Source organism: Taeniopygia guttata, chromosome 7, assembly GCF_048771995.1.
Source record: "Taeniopygia guttata chromosome 7, bTaeGut7.mat, whole genome shotgun sequence".
Lineage (NCBI taxonomy): Eukaryota > Metazoa > Chordata > Aves > Passeriformes > Estrildidae > Taeniopygia > Taeniopygia guttata.
This window is the reverse complement of record NC_133032.1, coordinates 34,439,981-34,457,596: the sequence shown is the minus strand read 5'-3', so window position 1 is coordinate 34,457,596 and position 17,616 is coordinate 34,439,981. Positions and strand designations below refer to the sequence as shown.

General features: G+C 35.8%; 1 protein-coding gene across 4 annotated transcripts in view; it reads left to right on the top strand.

Annotated features, from left to right (window-relative positions):
• LRP1B (LDL receptor related protein 1B) overlaps positions 1-17,616 on the top strand; it is a 630,666-nt gene that overhangs the window by 554,534 nt on the left and 58,516 nt on the right. For all 4 annotated transcript variants that reach the window (XM_041717598.2, XM_032749504.3, XM_072931733.1 and 1 more), the window contains 9 exons: positions 1,050-1,143; positions 2,227-2,343; positions 2,496-2,615; positions 4,929-5,048; positions 9,099-9,215; positions 13,687-13,793; positions 14,448-14,577; positions 15,582-15,688; positions 16,026-16,158. In XM_041717598.2, coding sequence (XP_041573532.2) covers positions 1,050-1,143; positions 2,227-2,343; positions 2,496-2,615; positions 4,929-5,048; positions 9,099-9,215; positions 13,687-13,793; positions 14,448-14,577; positions 15,582-15,688; positions 16,026-16,158 — 1,045 coding nt within the window. The remainder of the gene's footprint in view (positions 1-1,049; positions 1,144-2,226; positions 2,344-2,495; positions 2,616-4,928; positions 5,049-9,098; positions 9,216-13,686; positions 13,794-14,447; positions 14,578-15,581; positions 15,689-16,025; positions 16,159-17,616) is intronic.

Below are 17,616 nucleotides of genomic sequence, written 5' to 3'. Positions count from 1 at the left end.
ACCTGAGTAGAGTGTAAATGCACAGCCTTCCTAGAAAAGATTTTTCTTTTTTTTTTTCTACAGATGTTTTATCCTTTTGAAAGTCTGGAAGGCTTTACATTTGATTTTTTCATTTAACTCAAACAATGTAAGCAATACTGTGCACAGCACCACACATTAAGACTCTTTTCAACTGTGAGTGTTTGGGTTTATCTGGAAAAATGTTGTCTGCTTCAACAGTCTGCAAAAAGTGAGAATTGAAGTGTTTGCTTCGATTAAGACCTTCAAGAATGAAATCACAGAATGCAGCAAAATGTAATGAGCAGTTTGTGTTGGGGCATTGTAAGCCAGCATAACACAGTCATTGAAACTACAGTGATTTTTATCACTTTGGCAACCTCAGTGCAAAACATCTCCAAATTAAAAAAAAATAAAAATTAAAACACAAGTTTTGTAAAATTAACAGCAAATTATTGATGCATCAATGCCTCAAGCAGCTGATTTGCTGAAAAAAACACTCCACAACTTGTAAAAGTTGTAAAATTAGTATGATTTATTTTAGTATTGGACGCATGTTTGATAGCTTCCTTTAAAGGACGCGTGCACCTCCGAAAATTCCTGACTCTATTTTATCTCTCTAGCCTGTTGCATAGGCATAAAAGACATATGTGTATGGATTAAACTGTCTTATCAATTTTTATGAGCCTGCATAGTTCTTCAGTCACTCAGCTGTAATGTGGTGCTTGTAATCCAGATTCAGTTTTTCTGTCTGCTTTAGCCCCAGTGTTGGTCAGGCCCCTCTTGATCTCTCTTCAGCTTGGATGCTTGTATAGAATCTCTTTGTCTCTCTTTTACAAGCACAAGAAGTTAACAGACTAAACAAGTTTAAACAGCAGACTCCAACTCAATCCAAAATTGGTTTTTACCTTGAGTTAAATTTCGAAGCCCCTGTCTCACAGCAGAGCTGATTTTCATAAACCGCGCCATTCCTGCTTATAAATAACTAAGTAAACAAATTAATTAATGTCAACATGAAATCTTTTATTCCTGCTGGCCTTTCCCCTTTGCAGTTCCGTTGCAAAACCGACAAGTGCATCCCGTTCTGGTGGAAGTGTGACACGGTGGATGACTGCGGGGACGGCTCCGACGAGCCCGCCGAGTGCCGTGAGTGCGCGCCGGCTCTGCCAGCAGGGCCCAAACCCAATACAGCACTTTATAAATCACTTTAGGAAGAGGATTTTTGTGGGCATTTCTGTTTGCAGCACAACTTTATGCTCCTTGGTCTCTGAGTCTATTAGGGTGTTTGGAAAATCATACATATTTTTCATCTTTCAAACCTTTACTTCGTCTTGGTTACGTTTTCACTAAAGATTTTAATTTTGAAGCTGTTGCTTTGAGGTTGTGGAAATCTTTGTGTGAATACATACTTCTGACAGGTTTATTTGGGTTTTTTTTTTCCCTGTGTAATAAAAATGTGGGATTCTAATCTCATTTGCTTGTGTTTGGTTGGAATTGTAGACATTTAGATACACATTATTTATTCTTCATTGCAGTTTTCTGAGCAACAACAATGTTTTCCCTGTGATCCTTGCTTCCCTCCCTTAAGCTTATATTTGAAAAAAATGTTCAATGTGTTCTATAATCTTCTGGTTAATTAACAGTTAATTTGATTTCTTTTGTATTGAAATCCCTCACCTTTAGTTTTACAATTTGATAATTAGTTCTCTTCTCCTGCTAAAGAGGCCTCTGAAGCAAATTTTACCATATGTAATCATTACACATAAGTTTTTATTTTAAGCTACTCTATACTTATATGTAATATTACTATAGAGGTACATAATTGCTCATTATTTCTAATGACAGTGGCTGGAGAAGGAACAATTCCTTCATTGGGAAATAAAATTATAGTGGGATAGGGGGCTTCTTAAAAGCAGACTTGAACTCAAGTGTTTAGATCCAAAATTGCACGTCTCAGTTGAGCCTTTGGTAAGCTTCAACCTGCAGGGGGTTTTCATTTGGTGTCATTAGCACTGTAAGTAGAGCTGCACAAATTAAAGATATCAGACTTTGAAATTAGTCTTGCAATCATATCTGTAGCCTTTAATGACTAATATATACTCAGACTGAGATTATAAAGGAAATACAAGTTTATAGGTATATTGGATTAGTCCATGGGATAAGAACAGCAATAGTGAGACTTTAACCATTGCTCTGGTAGTATTCATAAGCAGTTTTATTTTTTCCCAGCTGAATTCAGATGTCAGCCAGGGCGTTTCCAGTGTGGAACTGGGCTTTGTGCTCTCCCAGCCTTTATCTGTGATGGAGAGAACGACTGTGGGGACAACTCTGATGAACTGAACTGTGGTAGGTGCTTGTGTACATTGCAGGCTTCAGAAACAGGCCAAACTGCTTTAAATGTCATGTTTCACATGCTGCTTCATCTACCTTTGAAGTTTTGAATCTTTTCAACTTTTAATCGTTTTAACTTGCTCCTTTAATTTTCTTTTTATTTACAGACACACATGTATGTCTGTCAGGGCAATTCAAGTGCACAAAGAACCAGAAGTGTATCCCAATAAACCTGAGATGCAATGGCCAGGATGACTGTGGTGATGAAGAGGATGAAAGAGACTGTCGTAAGTTATGCTTAGAGAATTTTTCTCTGTAGCTGGTTTTAAACAGGGAACTGGAGTAAAAACACTGTAAATGTCCTCTGTTTAAAACAATTTGAGAACATGCAAACAGTTAATTCACAGGACTGGTGTGCAGTTCTTCATATACAACAGAGCAAACTAAAATGTAATTTATTAACGGCAATTTTAAAGTCATTGCAGAGAAGACAGGGGTATAAACAATTTCAGGCATTTAATTGGGTTTTTGACTGAGGTTGAAACACATATTTGACTCTGAACCACCTCAAAAATGACTCATATTCCTGAGCTTTCATCTGCTGTGCCTTGCAGCAATACATTTCAATGGAAAAAGATGTTTTTCAGTCTTTTGTAGGAAAAGCTGTGAATCCAAAGCTCCTTTACATTCTTGTTGTTTCATTGATTATTTTTACCTTTTCTGTTGCCTCTTCTCTGGGGATTTCATTCATTTATCTATGTAACTGGATTTCCATTAACTGCAACTCAGTTTTTAGTGCAACTTACTTTTCACACATTTGTTTTCACTTTACATTTCTTAGCTATAAGTGGAGAAAATGTTTTTAGATTTATAATGGAAATCTGTTGAATAAGTTTGTGCCTGATCATTTTGTAACAAAGATGATGGGGCTGCCTTGAAATGTAGCTCTGTGTTTTACTGATTTCACTGCTCAGATCTGCTGCTGATCTGAGCTGCTTGTTCTGGATCAGCTTTCTCAAGGTTTGCATGTGCTGCACTTTTGCAAAGAACTTCTGCAAGGGGAGAGGGGTTGCTAAGGATAGAAAGGCTTTGTGGATGGTCATGTTTGATGGCTGCCTTCCAAACTACTCGGGAGAGATGTAAATACAAGTTTTGCAGAAAGCATTTTGTGTTGGTTTGCATGTTGGCTTTCTTTAAAAAATGATTAAGAGGGATCAGGAAAGCTCCTGTGAAAGATAAGGGAGATTACTTTTTTTCCCCTTGGAAAGAACTTCACATGGTACATGGAAGGCTCCCAAAAACCTTGAGGTGAGCTGTCAGAAGTTAAATCAGAGCAGCAGAGTCTACAGCTCAGGGACTGTGAGTTCACATTGACTTGGGCTCCTTGCACAAGACAGGTAACAGGTGAGATTCTCTCTCACTCTAATGTCACCAGTCTGGGATCCATAAAATACTTTTTTTTCTTTTAGATCTTCCACTGTTCTCTTTTGCTTACCAGGTGACTTTTTCAAAGTCACATTTCATACTGAAGTCTTTCCATATGTACAATGAAGGTCATTGTGCTGGTGTTTGTTTTAAAGCACTGTGAAATCCCCTGGTGATGGGTCCTAGCTGAGGATCAGAATTATTTGTTGTGGTACAGTTAGAAACATGACTCAAGTCTATGGAGATGTGACACTGAAAGAAATAATACACCAACTTTTAGCAAAGCTAAAATTTTTCATCTTGGCAAACCCAGAAAACAAGAATGGTAATATCAGGGAGCAAACTGCTTTTCAACATGGGTAGGAAAGATTTTAAAGGCACTACAGAATTCCTTAGGTAGAGGTGGGGCATACAGTCATGTGGGAAAACCTTATCAAATGTTTCCTGTTTTTGTCCTATGGGCAATTCAGTTTAAATTTATTTGGAGTATGTATCTCTAAAGAACATCTAGAATCATGTGTGCACTGAGGATCTGTTTTGTTTTTAAATGGCTGTTCTGAGGTTAATGCGTTTAAACTCTTAACTTAAACCATCCTTAAAGAATAGGACTGAAAGCTCAGCTGCATCTTTGCATCTTTTTCTTGCTGCAGGATTCATTCAAAAATTGTTATTCTAGACTGCTAAAGTGAAATATTTGTCAAACTTCTCTCAACATTTGCCCAGTTTAACAGAGCACAGAATTTCACAAAAATCATACATAATTTTAATTCTGTTTTTTGATCAAAGCATCCAGAGCTGCTTTAGTCTTATAAACTGACTCTCAGAATTTATAACTGGCATTTTAGAAAGGTAAGGTAAAAAGCTTGTCTGATTTTTGCTAAAGTGATTTGATTCTATCCATGGTAAGTCTATTTGCTGTTAAGAGAATATTCACAATATACACTTTGTTCATTATATTTCTTTTGCCTTAATGTTTATATAAAATAATATATAAGAAAATGAAAAAACTAGAAACAGTATAAACCTGAATTTTTTTTTCTTACAGATATTATATAAATTATGCTAGAGATACCAAATTTCTGATTCTTGAATCCTTAATATTTTTTTATTTAAAACACATATTTTAAATATTAGCAGAAATTTCTAATTTTGATCTGGAATTCTTTTATTTAAAGCTGAAAACAGTTGTTCTCCAGACCACTTCCAGTGTAAAACAACCAAACACTGCATTTCCAAGCTGTGGGTGTGTGATGAAGACCCAGATTGTGCAGATGGGTCAGATGAAGCAAACTGTGGTGAGTATGCCAGTGATCCTGCATCTATTGCTGTGGCTTGACATTTTTTTAGCAAAAGGAAATAATCTTCCCACTTTTTACATCCTCTTTCAGTGTTTGATAATACCTGTCTGGAACCTCTCTGACTCATCCAGTTCTTCCTGAATGGCAATCTTTGTATGAGTAGTTCATAAAATTCCTATTGTGCAACTTCTTTATTGGCAGGAGCTGCAAATGAGGCTCTCATTTGGCATTTAGAGTCGTGGAAGTGGCACAGAATGTAGTGGCTGTCATAGGATAAGGTGACATTCTTTATTTTTAGATATAGTTATCCAGTTTCTATCAGTTTAGTCTCCACGTAATTGCTGTTGAAGTTCATAAATAGTGAAAATACAATAATTTGAAAATCCTGGTAGTTAAGACTGATGGTATAGATAGGTTCAGAGAAGTTGACATGGCCAACTTCTCTCTGTGAGCTCCAGGGAGTTATGAGTCAGCTCTTACTGTTGTAATTAGAGAAAATAATAAATACAAATATTCTGCTTGGGAAATGGATTACAGACAATCAGAGGCAGAGCAAGTGGATCAGTACTGCTGGAAATTCCCTGAAGATGGATGTCAATGCAAGACACACACTAACCATGTGCAGAAACACTGTGAAACTTCCAAGACTGGTCTATAAAGGAAAATACAGAAAAATGGTCTGAGGTGGAGGAGAACAAGACAAATATGGAACATTCAAAGCTCTCACCATTATTCATCCACACATCAGTGAATGGTTTGATGAAACACCTGTGCCTGGACAGGTTTATCTCTGGGACAACAGAGTACACAACCACAGGCTACAGTCAAGGACAAAGCACTGAGCTGCTTTTCCATGGATGTGTTTCAAATAATTGACACATGAGCACATAAAAAATGCTGAAGGTGGCAAATATGCCTGGGAAAATGAACTTTCTCAGCACTGAAAATCCAAGACCATCTTTTGCATGGCCAGGATGGGGAAAATAATTACTCCTGTCAAGTGGTGAGAAGTTTACAGTGCAAGGAATAATTTGTCTTGAAGAAACAGTGAATTCAAAGAAGATGGAAACTCCATCTCCATTTCTGGGCTGTTGTTGAAGCAGCCCTGCACTGCTCACTTTCTGATCTATGTCACAGCTACTTTCTCCTCCACCATTCCACATCACCTGGATCTCCAACATGCTGTGGCTTTCCAACTGGGACAGCATTCCAAGTTTCCAAACCGTGGATTCACATTTTGCCTGGCCTGTGCACACCCAACTGATGTGGCATAAATGGTTGTCAGATATTTCCTCTAGTAATATCCTCAAGTCACACTTTTTTTTTTTTCTTTTTTTAAGAAATAATACTGACAGTAAATATGAAAAATTGTGTTTAGAATAAATACTTCACTCTGAGCCATCATTTTACAATAGACAGAATAAAAATTACTCAAATGGCTAAAAAGTATAGAGAAGCAATGCGTGCAGTCCCAAGCTCAAAAGGTTCTTAAAATCACCACATATCCAGCTGGAGGTGTTGGTTCATATCTGAGACCCAGCTTGACTTTTGTCCTGTTTCTAGGCAGGAATATTTGAGCAAAGCAGGCCCACACTGAGCCTTCCCTGGGATACCTTTCCATCCTCTAACAACTTTTAAAAATTTAAATCAAAGTGCAAAATTTCCTGTCCAAAATTATTATGTCAGACTAACTGGAGAATCAGAGATATTGTCAGTCAAATATGTCTCTGTACACCATAATTCATCATTTGCCTTTGTGAAGTTTTCACAACATGCTGCAGCGAGGTCTCCCACAGCTTCACCACGCACTTCCCTGATAAAACACCCACATCTTTATTTTTAATCTCCTGGCTGCATACATTCCTCTTGTTTTTTTTGTGTTGGAGGAGACAGAATAATTTATCCATAGTCACAATTTCTGTGCCAAACATGGTTGAGTACACATGGAACAGCTAAGCCTTGACAAGAACAGGGTGTGTTTAATCATATTTTGAAGTTTTCCATATTTTTAACATTTGAAATATGGTTAAGTGACCCTACAATGGCAGTAGTTTCAACACAGTTTGGTCTTCTGCATTTTATTTTTCAAGTTAAAGATTGTTATTTTTATGTGCAAAGTTTGATAGAATTAAATTCTATGAAATATATGAATGAGTATAAACAGGATCTACATATGTTGATGTAACACTAATTTGTTATTGTTTGGAGTTCATTTCTAAAATGTCTGCAGTTCAAAACTTGTGTAAAAGAATCTCTTTTTGCTTGAGTGCTGCATGGCCATATGTATTTTGCTTAGTCAACTTCTGCTGCTGTGTGTTATTGGAGATATTACACTGAGTACATTTCTAGAAGCAGTGTAAATGCATTTATTCTTCTGTGGTTGCTTTCCAACTCAGACAGTCAGGGTAGAATCAGGAAATGTGGGTTTCTTTGGGAGTGTCTGATGTTTCTCAGAGAACAAGAGATAGAGTTCCTTAGTGCTAAAAGTCCAGGCAATTAAAGAAAGGTTATGCTAGTCCTTGCTCTTTTGAGGCACTTGAAGGATGCACTACATAATCTTAAACTTCCTTCAACAGGTTTATAATTTCCTGCAGCCAGCATGGGTGCCAGGCTGCCAAAATCTAGGACAGCCAACTGATCCTGGATCAAAACCAAATTCCTTTTAATTTTGGGTTTTATCCCACTCAGACACACACACAAATGCACACACGTGAAAATGTATGGACTGAAAATCCCCAAAGAGCAATGCATACAATTAGTGATTTCATTCACAGGGATTGATATTTGAATCAAAATGTGTTTAGGGTGCAAATAAGCTTTTTAGCCTTGTTTTGGTTTTTTTTCTCCATTTAAGCCTTCATCCTGTTTTCCTCATGCTCATTTAGAAGTATTTCTAAAATAAAATCCGATTCAGCTCAGCACCATTCGCAGCTCCCTCTGATCACACAAATTTCTAAGGAAGGGCTGTGCCTTTACAGCAGGTCAGGGAATTTCTTAATAACAACAGACAAAATGCAACTTTTGGCCCCTAGCATCAAATGAACACCTCTAATTTGTGGTTCAGCAGCAGAGGAATGGGTTGATTGGAGCTGCTGTTTGTCAGTCATTAGCAGCCCTGGGGTTGCCATGAGATCAGAGTGAAGCTGCTCTGACATGTTTTGACTTTTCCTAACGAAAATTTAAACATTTTCTAACGCAATATCACAGTGACATGTAATTTTAAATATGTCATTGAAGCTTTTACAAAGCAAACTTGCTTTTTTTTCCCCCTCCCCAGTGAAAATGTCACTGATAACTTTTTAATTTACTTCATTTCTTCTCAGCCCTTAGAAGCTGAAGAAGTTATTCAAGAGCTGCTCACAGAAAACACAGAGGCAGCTCCTACCTGCTGGAGGAGTTCAGGGTGTTCATGTATCTCTAAGAGGCTTCCAATGCTCCTCTGTAAATAGAAAAGCTCATTGAAAATATAGAACCTGAAGAACATTTCCCTCAGTTCAGCACGATAGGCTTTCTAATGTTTTACCTCATATGAGTAACATCCAGTCCATCAGTAGGTAAAAATTTAAATCAAAGTGCAAAATTTCCTGTCCTAAATTATTATGTCAAAGTAACTTTTGAGAAATATATATTTTGTACATTTTTCAAATCAACATTTTAGTGGTTTACTGTGACTTTATCTTTTTTAGGGCAATCTTAAAGATAAATACAAGGAAAAGTGAATTCAGTTCTTAAGATTCAGTGTACTAAAGTGTGACCCCTTCTGAATTTCATTTTTTTTAAACTTTATATGATAGTTTATGCACTGCATATTTTAGTTTCATCAAATTTAAGATTAGGGTATGAATTTATAGAAGGGTATTAGGGTATGAATAAATAGAAATTTAAAGACTGTTATTAAAAATAAATTATTCCTGAAAGTAAAACTTCAAGTATTATGGTTGCTCATCATTATATGTATACAGTAACTTTATAATGCATTTAGTGGGAGACTTTCTCATTTTTACTCTTTGTTTGCAATGATGTAAATATTACTCACCCTAATTACAGATAAAAAAACTTGTGGACCTCATGAGTTCCAGTGCAAAAACAACAACTGCATTCCAGATCACTGGAGATGTGACAGCCAGAATGATTGTGGAGATAATTCTGATGAAGAAAACTGTAGTAAGTAACTTTTACCTTGGTCCATATTAGAACAGAGTCAGGTTGGCAATGTGCAAGAGAAAACTTTTGAATTTTTGTAAAACACATGTATTTTCATTCAGCACCCTCTGATCTGCTGAAAATCAGCTGACCAAAATTGAAAATGTCCCTTGCTGTAATTCTCAAATTCTGGTCAAATTCTGCTTATAAAGAGTTGTATCAGCTATGAAAAAATGCCTGACCTCCAACTGTCAATAATCTGGTGAATTAAGAATAAATATTGCAATTAGTTTAGCTTTAACAGTTAGTTACATATCAAATTTCTTATCTTCAAAAGAGAACCATAAACACTGTTCAGAAGTGAAGTGATAAGCATTTGTTAACAAGGAATTTTGATCAAACATTACCTGCTCGTTATAGTCATTGTATTCTTGAGGTGATTTGCCTTGTTTCATATTGAGAAGTCAATTTCTTTAGTATTTAATTGCATTGAGAAGTAGATGTGGTTATTCAAAATAGCTTAGTTACCCAGTTCTCTCCTACCCATGAGGAACCCAAAGGCCTGATAAATCTCTGCAATTTCACTTTGAGGGAGTTAATTTCCATCTGGGTCTCAGGAAGAAATGAAAAATTTTTAATGCTTTTATCTAATAATTACTGTCTTTAAAAAATATTTCAAGAGGGACATTCCCTAAGTAGTTCTGAAGTGCCTTCTCTTGACAATTGCTGTGGTTTTTTGTTCCTTTTTACTCAGAAATGCACAAAGTTAAACTTTTTCTCGCACATAATCTTGAATACACATTCCTGATTGTATACCATGAGTGTATATTTAGTATCTTCAAGGTGATGATGTAAAAAGATTAATAAATTAGGCATTTTTGTGCTGAGTGAATGCTGCTGCCCGTTTCTGCAGTCCAAGATGTGGTGTCCCTAGGTATTCAGCTTGGGAGGTTAAAGTGGATTTGTCTGCCTGGTAATTACTCCCTGCACTTGAAAATGTTGTGAGTTTAATTACTGCAACCAGTAGTGCTGTGGTTTTCATATGCAAGTGTTGCATAAAAAAAGGAAAATGTAGCTCAATAATCACTCAGAGCCCTTTGTTGTTGCACCCCAGGGGGGTTGGCACACAAAAGCTTTCTTAGCTTTGTGGGAGATTTTACTTAGGGATTGATTATTAGTGTCAGTTTTCTGTACTACCAGTAGCAAGAAATTATTTTATGTTTTTATTGTCATGTAGAAATCAAATAGAGAGTGATAGTTTTGCTGTGATGGTGTTAATCTACAGGACTGGGCAGTTTGTTGAAAATTTGGGAAAAAAAGGAAAAAACAAAAGTTTCCACAAAATTATGTTGTACAGCTCTTTGAAATAGTTGTATAAATTTTTTATAGACCATCAAGCCACTTACAGAATAAAGTGTAATGAAACAAATAGATATGAAATTAGAACTTTAAAAGCATTTGACAAAATAAGTTACATTGCACAGTGAGATAAATTGTTCATGGCATCCATGAATATAATATACAAAAGGCTGTCAGGGAACTATATCAGAAAATGAGTTGTTTCTCAAGAATGAAGAATGAATTCAGTGAATTATAGAAATTCAGCTCAAGCATTTACACTTTTCTCTATAGTTTCTTCACATGCAAGAACTTTACTCTTCTGGTCATATCATAACAAAGTCTTAATGGGCACAATGATGTAGCACTAATAATTTTTCACACCCATTCAGGTTTTATTTCTTTTAACATGTAATGAGGAGGTAGTATTTGATCAAAATTCTTTGTTAATAAATGCTTATCCCTTTAGCTCTGAACAGTGTTTATGATTCTTTTTCAGAGGTAAGAAATCTAATACGTAACTAACTGATAAAGGTAAAGTAATTGTAATATTTTTTCTTAATGCACCAGATTTCTGAGCAGTTGGAAGTCAAGCATTTTTCATAGCAGATACAACTCTATATAAAAGCTTTTGTCATTATTTGTCTTACAGTCTATTGTTTTTTAACTATTTTTGGACACTGTGAAATAAGAGTTATTAGCTTGGATAGTGGTACATAATGGGTCCACAATAAGAAATGTAGGATACATTTTTAATTCTTCTAAGGTACTATCTGTCTGGAGTGAGAATTTGCTTTCAGAGTTTATTTGGTCTTTTAAAAACTAATTACCACAAAAATAAAGTTTTCTCTTTCAGAAAACTCCAAAAAAGGAAAATTCAATAGGAATTAATATTATTCTATCTGTCTAATGTAAAAAGAAAGCACCAGCATTTTTTTTTTAATTTAATGTGATTAAAGAAAATCAAAACTATTGAAGCAAAGCAAACACAATAATGTTGTAGGAAGACATGAATTCAATCAGTGTAAAAATATTCGTGCTGCTACAAGTTCTTCCTAATGCCCTTTTGTTGCTTCTACAAGTTGCCAAGAAAACAAATTAGTTAATTTTGTCCTGGGATAAGTTCATATCCCAAATGGTTTTCTTGGGAAAGAGTTTCATGTTTTGGTAAAGCAGAAGCTAAGGAATGTTGTCCTTCATGGGTTGTACAGAAGTCCATTAATGCTTGTTCCTTTAATATTGTTTTGTATTAATACTCATTCCTTTCTAACAATCTGAGCACTGATGGAAAAGTACTTTTCTGTGTACATATGTAAATCACAGAGCTGGATCCCAGCAGCAGAAGAAATATTTCTTGCAAACAGAGAATTGAGTACTTAGCTCTTTGTGTACATTTTTTCCAGTATCAAATCTCTGCTTATAAATAATTTATTAACACTAGAGCAAAAGTATTGCTTATATTTTTCCAATCAATATAGAAACATGTCAAATCAGTTTTTTGCATGCGATTTATTTTCCCACTGATTATTTCCTTTCTATATTTTATCATATAATGAAATTCTCCTTCTTGGCTTGTTGAAAACAGAAAGAATCAAATGTCAGGTATTTACTAAAGCTTACATTTTGAAAGAAAATTTGAGGTAGTGTGCATATATAATCTGAGTCCACATAAATGCCAACCTTTGATATGCTGAAATATACTATTTCTGGAGAATTGATGCAATTGCTGTAGATGTGCTTTAAAAATTACTTTCCTACAATTTCAAATTAAAACTTGCTCCTACCAAAAAAGTGAAATTTCTCTTAAAAAAATTCAAACAGAGTAATTTTGAATCTTTTTATGAAGTAAAGAGTGAAAAAGGCAGTGGAAAAGTTGATCAAAACTATTCTTTTCTTGTAACAGTTTTTGATTTTTATAAATCCTGGGGAAAAAAAAATAACAAAAACCAAAGAAACAGAAAAAAACAACCCCCAAAACACATGAAGTCAAGTTTGTTACATCCATGTAACTTCTTTGTGGTATTATTTTCATGCTGGTATTTACCAAATTTTTCTCAGTTTGAGTCCTCTACTTTTGTGTTTGCTTTTCTTCATCACTGTGGTGCATTTTACAAAAGCATTCGTGCTTGCACCTTCCATAACTCACCCTTCAGCATTTCTCAATTTATTGCTGTCCATTCCTGCTGTCCATTGCTGCTGTCTGCTCTGTGTCCTCTTTTTTTTTTTCATCCTTCTTCCTTTCATTCAGTCACTGTCGTTTGTTGTTTCCCATCTCTCTGCTGAAAAGATTTTACCCATTAATCCTTATTCTTGATTTTACATCATTTACATAATACATTGTTTCCTGTGGTGGAAGTAATCCCACAAATAATCCTTGTTTGCCTTTTAAGTCCTTTTTTTCCCCAAGCCCTCTGACTGGCAGATCTAAATTGCATATAGAGACTTGTTTGACTCCTCCTAAATCCCCAATACCTTCTACCTTTGTTTAGTCTAATGCTCCAGCATTCAGAAAATGTCTTTTGGAGTGGTCCTCATTTTCAGGAGGAAAGCACATGATGTTCTCCTGTGGGACTCTCCCCCAGAGATCCCCCTTGCCAATGTTTCTGTGTCAGCAGTAGTGAAAAATTTTATTTTATTTGAAACACCAAATTTTGTGTTCCATTTGCCACTCCCCTGAATGCTGAGCACGGGGGAAGCTGACTCTTGGCACACACACTCTAAAAGATATGTGATAAATGATGTGCTACTGCATGATGGAAGGTCAGAAATCTGCTTAGTTCTAATTTCATTGGATATTGACATGTAAAATATATTTCTGCTCTCTGGTGCATATCACACAAACCCTCTAATGACATACATGTGTTCAAATTTATAAAATATATATACTCAACATCATGTTATTTTGCAAAGAAATTTGGTAGAACCCAAATGTATGAAAGTAATTAAAGTATTTTCATTACTGTCTTACTATATGTAAGTGAAATTTAGTTAAAAGATGTGGAATAAAATCCCACTTAAAACCACTCCTTATCATTTGCAAGCTAATTGTTTTGAGTTTTTCATATTTATTAATTGATTGATTGGGGGGTGTTATGTGTAAAAATATTTAAAGGAAATAATAATAAACTGAGGGTTGTTTCTTTTCTTTCTTCAGAGCCTCAAACGTGCACTTTGAAAGATTTTCCTTGTGCAAACGGAGACTGTGTTTCAGCAAGGTTCTGGTGTGATGGAGACTATGACTGTGCAGATGGCTCAGATGAGGTAGGCATCTTCCAGAAAAAGCATTCCTTTAGAGAATTAGTAAATTAAATTGTTGTAGAATGGATTCCTGAATAGAAATTTTCTGAAAGGCAACAGTGGAACTCCACACAGGAATCCCTGTATGCAAATATCATTACTAAATTAAAACCAAACCTCCTGGTGTAATTAGTCTAAAAAGAGAACATACAAATAAATCAAGTAAAGTTGAAGAGTATTCTACATTTTCTTGTCCCAGCAGTGATCTCAAACTTTTCCCATCTTGTGTTCTGCTTGGCAAACCATTTTTTTTACACACAGGATTGGTTTCGTTTGTGAGATTTTTTTGAGATAACAATGAAGACTGTTTGTTGTGTATCAGAAGCTCATTGGATAATACTTTGCTGGTTTTCTGTTCTTTTTTTTCTTTTTTAATCCCCTTTTTTACCTTCTCTTTTTCTGTCAATGCTGGATCTCAGGTGTTTCCCAAGTATTTAGAGGGTGTGAGCCATCATTTTGTATCATATCCACAAATATATTTCATTTCACAAGACTTTAATTACTACATATTTCACAACATGGAGGATTATGAGCTGTAGCTTCTGTCACCAGCTGCATATTTACCAATGTTTATATTAAATTCTTGATCTTGTTTATTGGTTGTTTGTTTGGTACCAGAGGTATTGTGAAACAGGCTGCTCTAGGGATCAGTTCCAGTGCTCCAATGGCCAGTGCATCTCGGCAAAATGGAAATGTGATGGCCACGAGGACTGCAAGCTTGGGGATGATGAGAAAAATTGTGAGCCAGGTATTGTTTTAACTAATTCTGAATTATAAAATGGAGCCAGGAATGAATCAGAGTGAAGGAAGAATATAAATCATCAAATCATGATTTCTTGGGCACTAGTAGCAACAAGAAAATGCAAAAAAAAAAAAAAAAACCTGAAATACTTCACCTTTTGACTTTGCATCATTGTGTCTTCCTACTGGTGTTTCAAAAATCCTACTTATATACAGGCCTGCAGTGTGAAGCTTCTTGGGGCATAGATATTTAATTCAATTATTTTTAATTGTAGTTTGTTAATAAATTCTCAACCTATAAAATTCTGCTCTGAAAATATCAGCAAATCTTGGCATGTCCTGAAGTGTTTTGCTTTGATCTTCATTCAAAGTTTAGTAGTCCTTATGCAAAGATTTTTGTCTACTAAATTATCGTTATTTTTATTTTAATTTATTTTTGCTTTCTTGGAAAATACAGTTGTTTATTTTTACAGGAACTTTGCTAATTTTTATTTGTAAGATAAATGTAAGTGATAAAAGCCTATGACAAAACTCTCCTGATTTATAGTGCAACAAAAAATATCCACCTTTATATTAAAATATCCTGCTTAGTATTTATGTGTTTTAATTGCAATAATGTATACTTTCCAATGAGATGGTTTTCCTAAAAATTTAGCTTATTCAATTACAAATTAGTTACATATAGCTAAAGTCTAAGCCCATTTTAAGGAATGCAATTTTTAAAATATACTCCTTCTATGAATATATGCATTTGTGTAATTGCCTTTGTTACCAAGCATAAAGAGAAAATTAAATTAAATTTCTAAGTGAAAAACACAAATATCTTTTCAGTATACTTATAAAATTTATGTAGAATGCCACAATTCAGATTTGTCAAATATCTTATTGTAGTTTACCAAAGTGCTTAAGCACAAGTTGACTTACTATTAACCAGAGGGAAACTTAAGATTAAAAATCAATTTATTCATAAACTATATTTTTCTTAATGCTAAAATATGTGTTTGTAACCAGCATCTCCAACCTGCTCTTCAAGTGAGTACGTGTGTGCAAGTGGAGGCTGCATTTCAGCATCCTTGAAATGCAACGGGGAGTTGGACTGTGCCGATGGATCTGATGAGGTACCTGACACATTTCTGGTGATTTGTTTCTTTTTCTGTTTTTTTTTTTATAAATTTTTTAGGTCTCGAAATTATTGAAAGGGCAAATATGGGTTTTCTTGCATCCTTTGAGTGCTGTCAGATAACTTAGCCCCGTGACTGTGTGTTTCTGTGCTCTGTGGACAGGTTTTGGAGTGCAGAAATTTGTTTTCTCAAAGTCAACCCCCAAATGTGGTTCTGGGGTGGTTTCCATCAGGGTCTGCTCCATCCTGGCAGAGTGGACAAGCTGTTGCTGCTCTCAGCCATTAATCCATAGCTGAATTATGAAACATGAATATACATGTCTGTGTTCCCACAGATGGATTGTGTAGCAGAATGTAAAGAAGATCAGTTTCGGTGCAGAAACAAGGCCTATTGTATCCCTGTGCGATGGCTTTGTGATGGGATCCATGACTGTGTGGATGGCAGTGATGAAGAAAACTGTGACCAAGGCAAGAGACACTTCTCCAAAATGTTTACTGGGCTTTTTATGAACACGCACTTTGCAAGTTAGTGGTACCTTGGCCATTATGAGTGGAGAAAGGAAAGTTCTGTGACCTCTTCTGACGAAGACAGTGCAGCAGCTTAACAAGTGATCTGTAGGAATAAGCAAAACTTAGGTTGTTTATGACTTGTTCCTCCTTTCTGTTTCCCTCCTCAGTTATGAAAAGGTCATGTTCTTACTGGAAGTATATTCTTTTTCATCAAGGAAATCAGCAGTAAATCTGGTTAATTTAAGCTTTTATAGGCCACAGTAAATTACAAAGCCATGCACAATAAATCACACAGCTGTGCAATATAATGAAAATTTGCTAAATAAGTCGTCTTAAGAGCCCAGGTTTCTGTTTCATTTCAGAGAATCACAGAACACTTTGGATTGGAAGAGACCTTAAAATTCATCCAGTTCCAGCCCTCTGCCATAGGCAGGAACACCTTCCACTGTCCCAGGCTGCTCCAAACCCCATCCAACCTGGCCTTGGACACTTCCAGGGCATCCAGAACTTCTCTGAGCAACCTGTGCCAGTGCTTCACCTTCTTTTTTGTGTTTTTCCATGAGCAACTTGTTCATCCACAGAGTCCTTCTGGCACAGTTTGACTTCCTCTTTGTTGAGACACATCACTCCTGGGCTGGGATGAGGTGATGCTTGGATACCAACCAGGCTCTCCTGGGTCTCTCTTCCCTCCAGGGCTTTCCCAAGCACATCCTGGAGAAGCCCACGTGTGCTGTCCTGGAGCCCTGGAGTGTAGGGAGCTTTCTCTGCACCCTCCTTGCAGCCTGAAGGGTTTTAAACTCCCCCATTCCGTGGCCACTGCAGCCCAGGCTGCCCATTCCTCAGCAGCTCCTCCTCTTAATCAAATTAAAGGAGTTTTTTCCTAAAGAATAATTTTAATTGGCATTTTGTCATCTTTTTGGAGTTTTTTCCTGGGTTTTTCTTTTCTTTTTCTTTAAAGTGGAAAATTCTGTGGGTTAGCCACCTACAGTCACATGTTCTGTGCATAAATTCAAAGCATAATGGAGTACAGTTATATGTGATAATAATCAGATACAAAGTAAATGTAATAAATTATCTTTTCCTTGTTTTAAGTTTTTACACAATACTTAAGACTAAAGGGAAGAGAAGAAAAAATGACATTGTGTGGGGATTATTAAGTTTGAAAGAAAGACCAGGAAATCCAGAGAATGTGCAGAATACTCCAGAGGTGTTTAGGTGAAAGAAGACAGATAACAAAGTCAAATAAATAAATAAATAAACAACAGCCAATTAGTCTGTTTTAAAACTGCTTTTAAAATATCTGGACTGTATCTCTTTAAAACTCAATGAAGTGGAAGTAAATAGTAACACATTTATTTTATCTGATGTCCACGTTATTCTTTGGGTAGCATAATGGAGCTTCTGTGAACTGCAAAT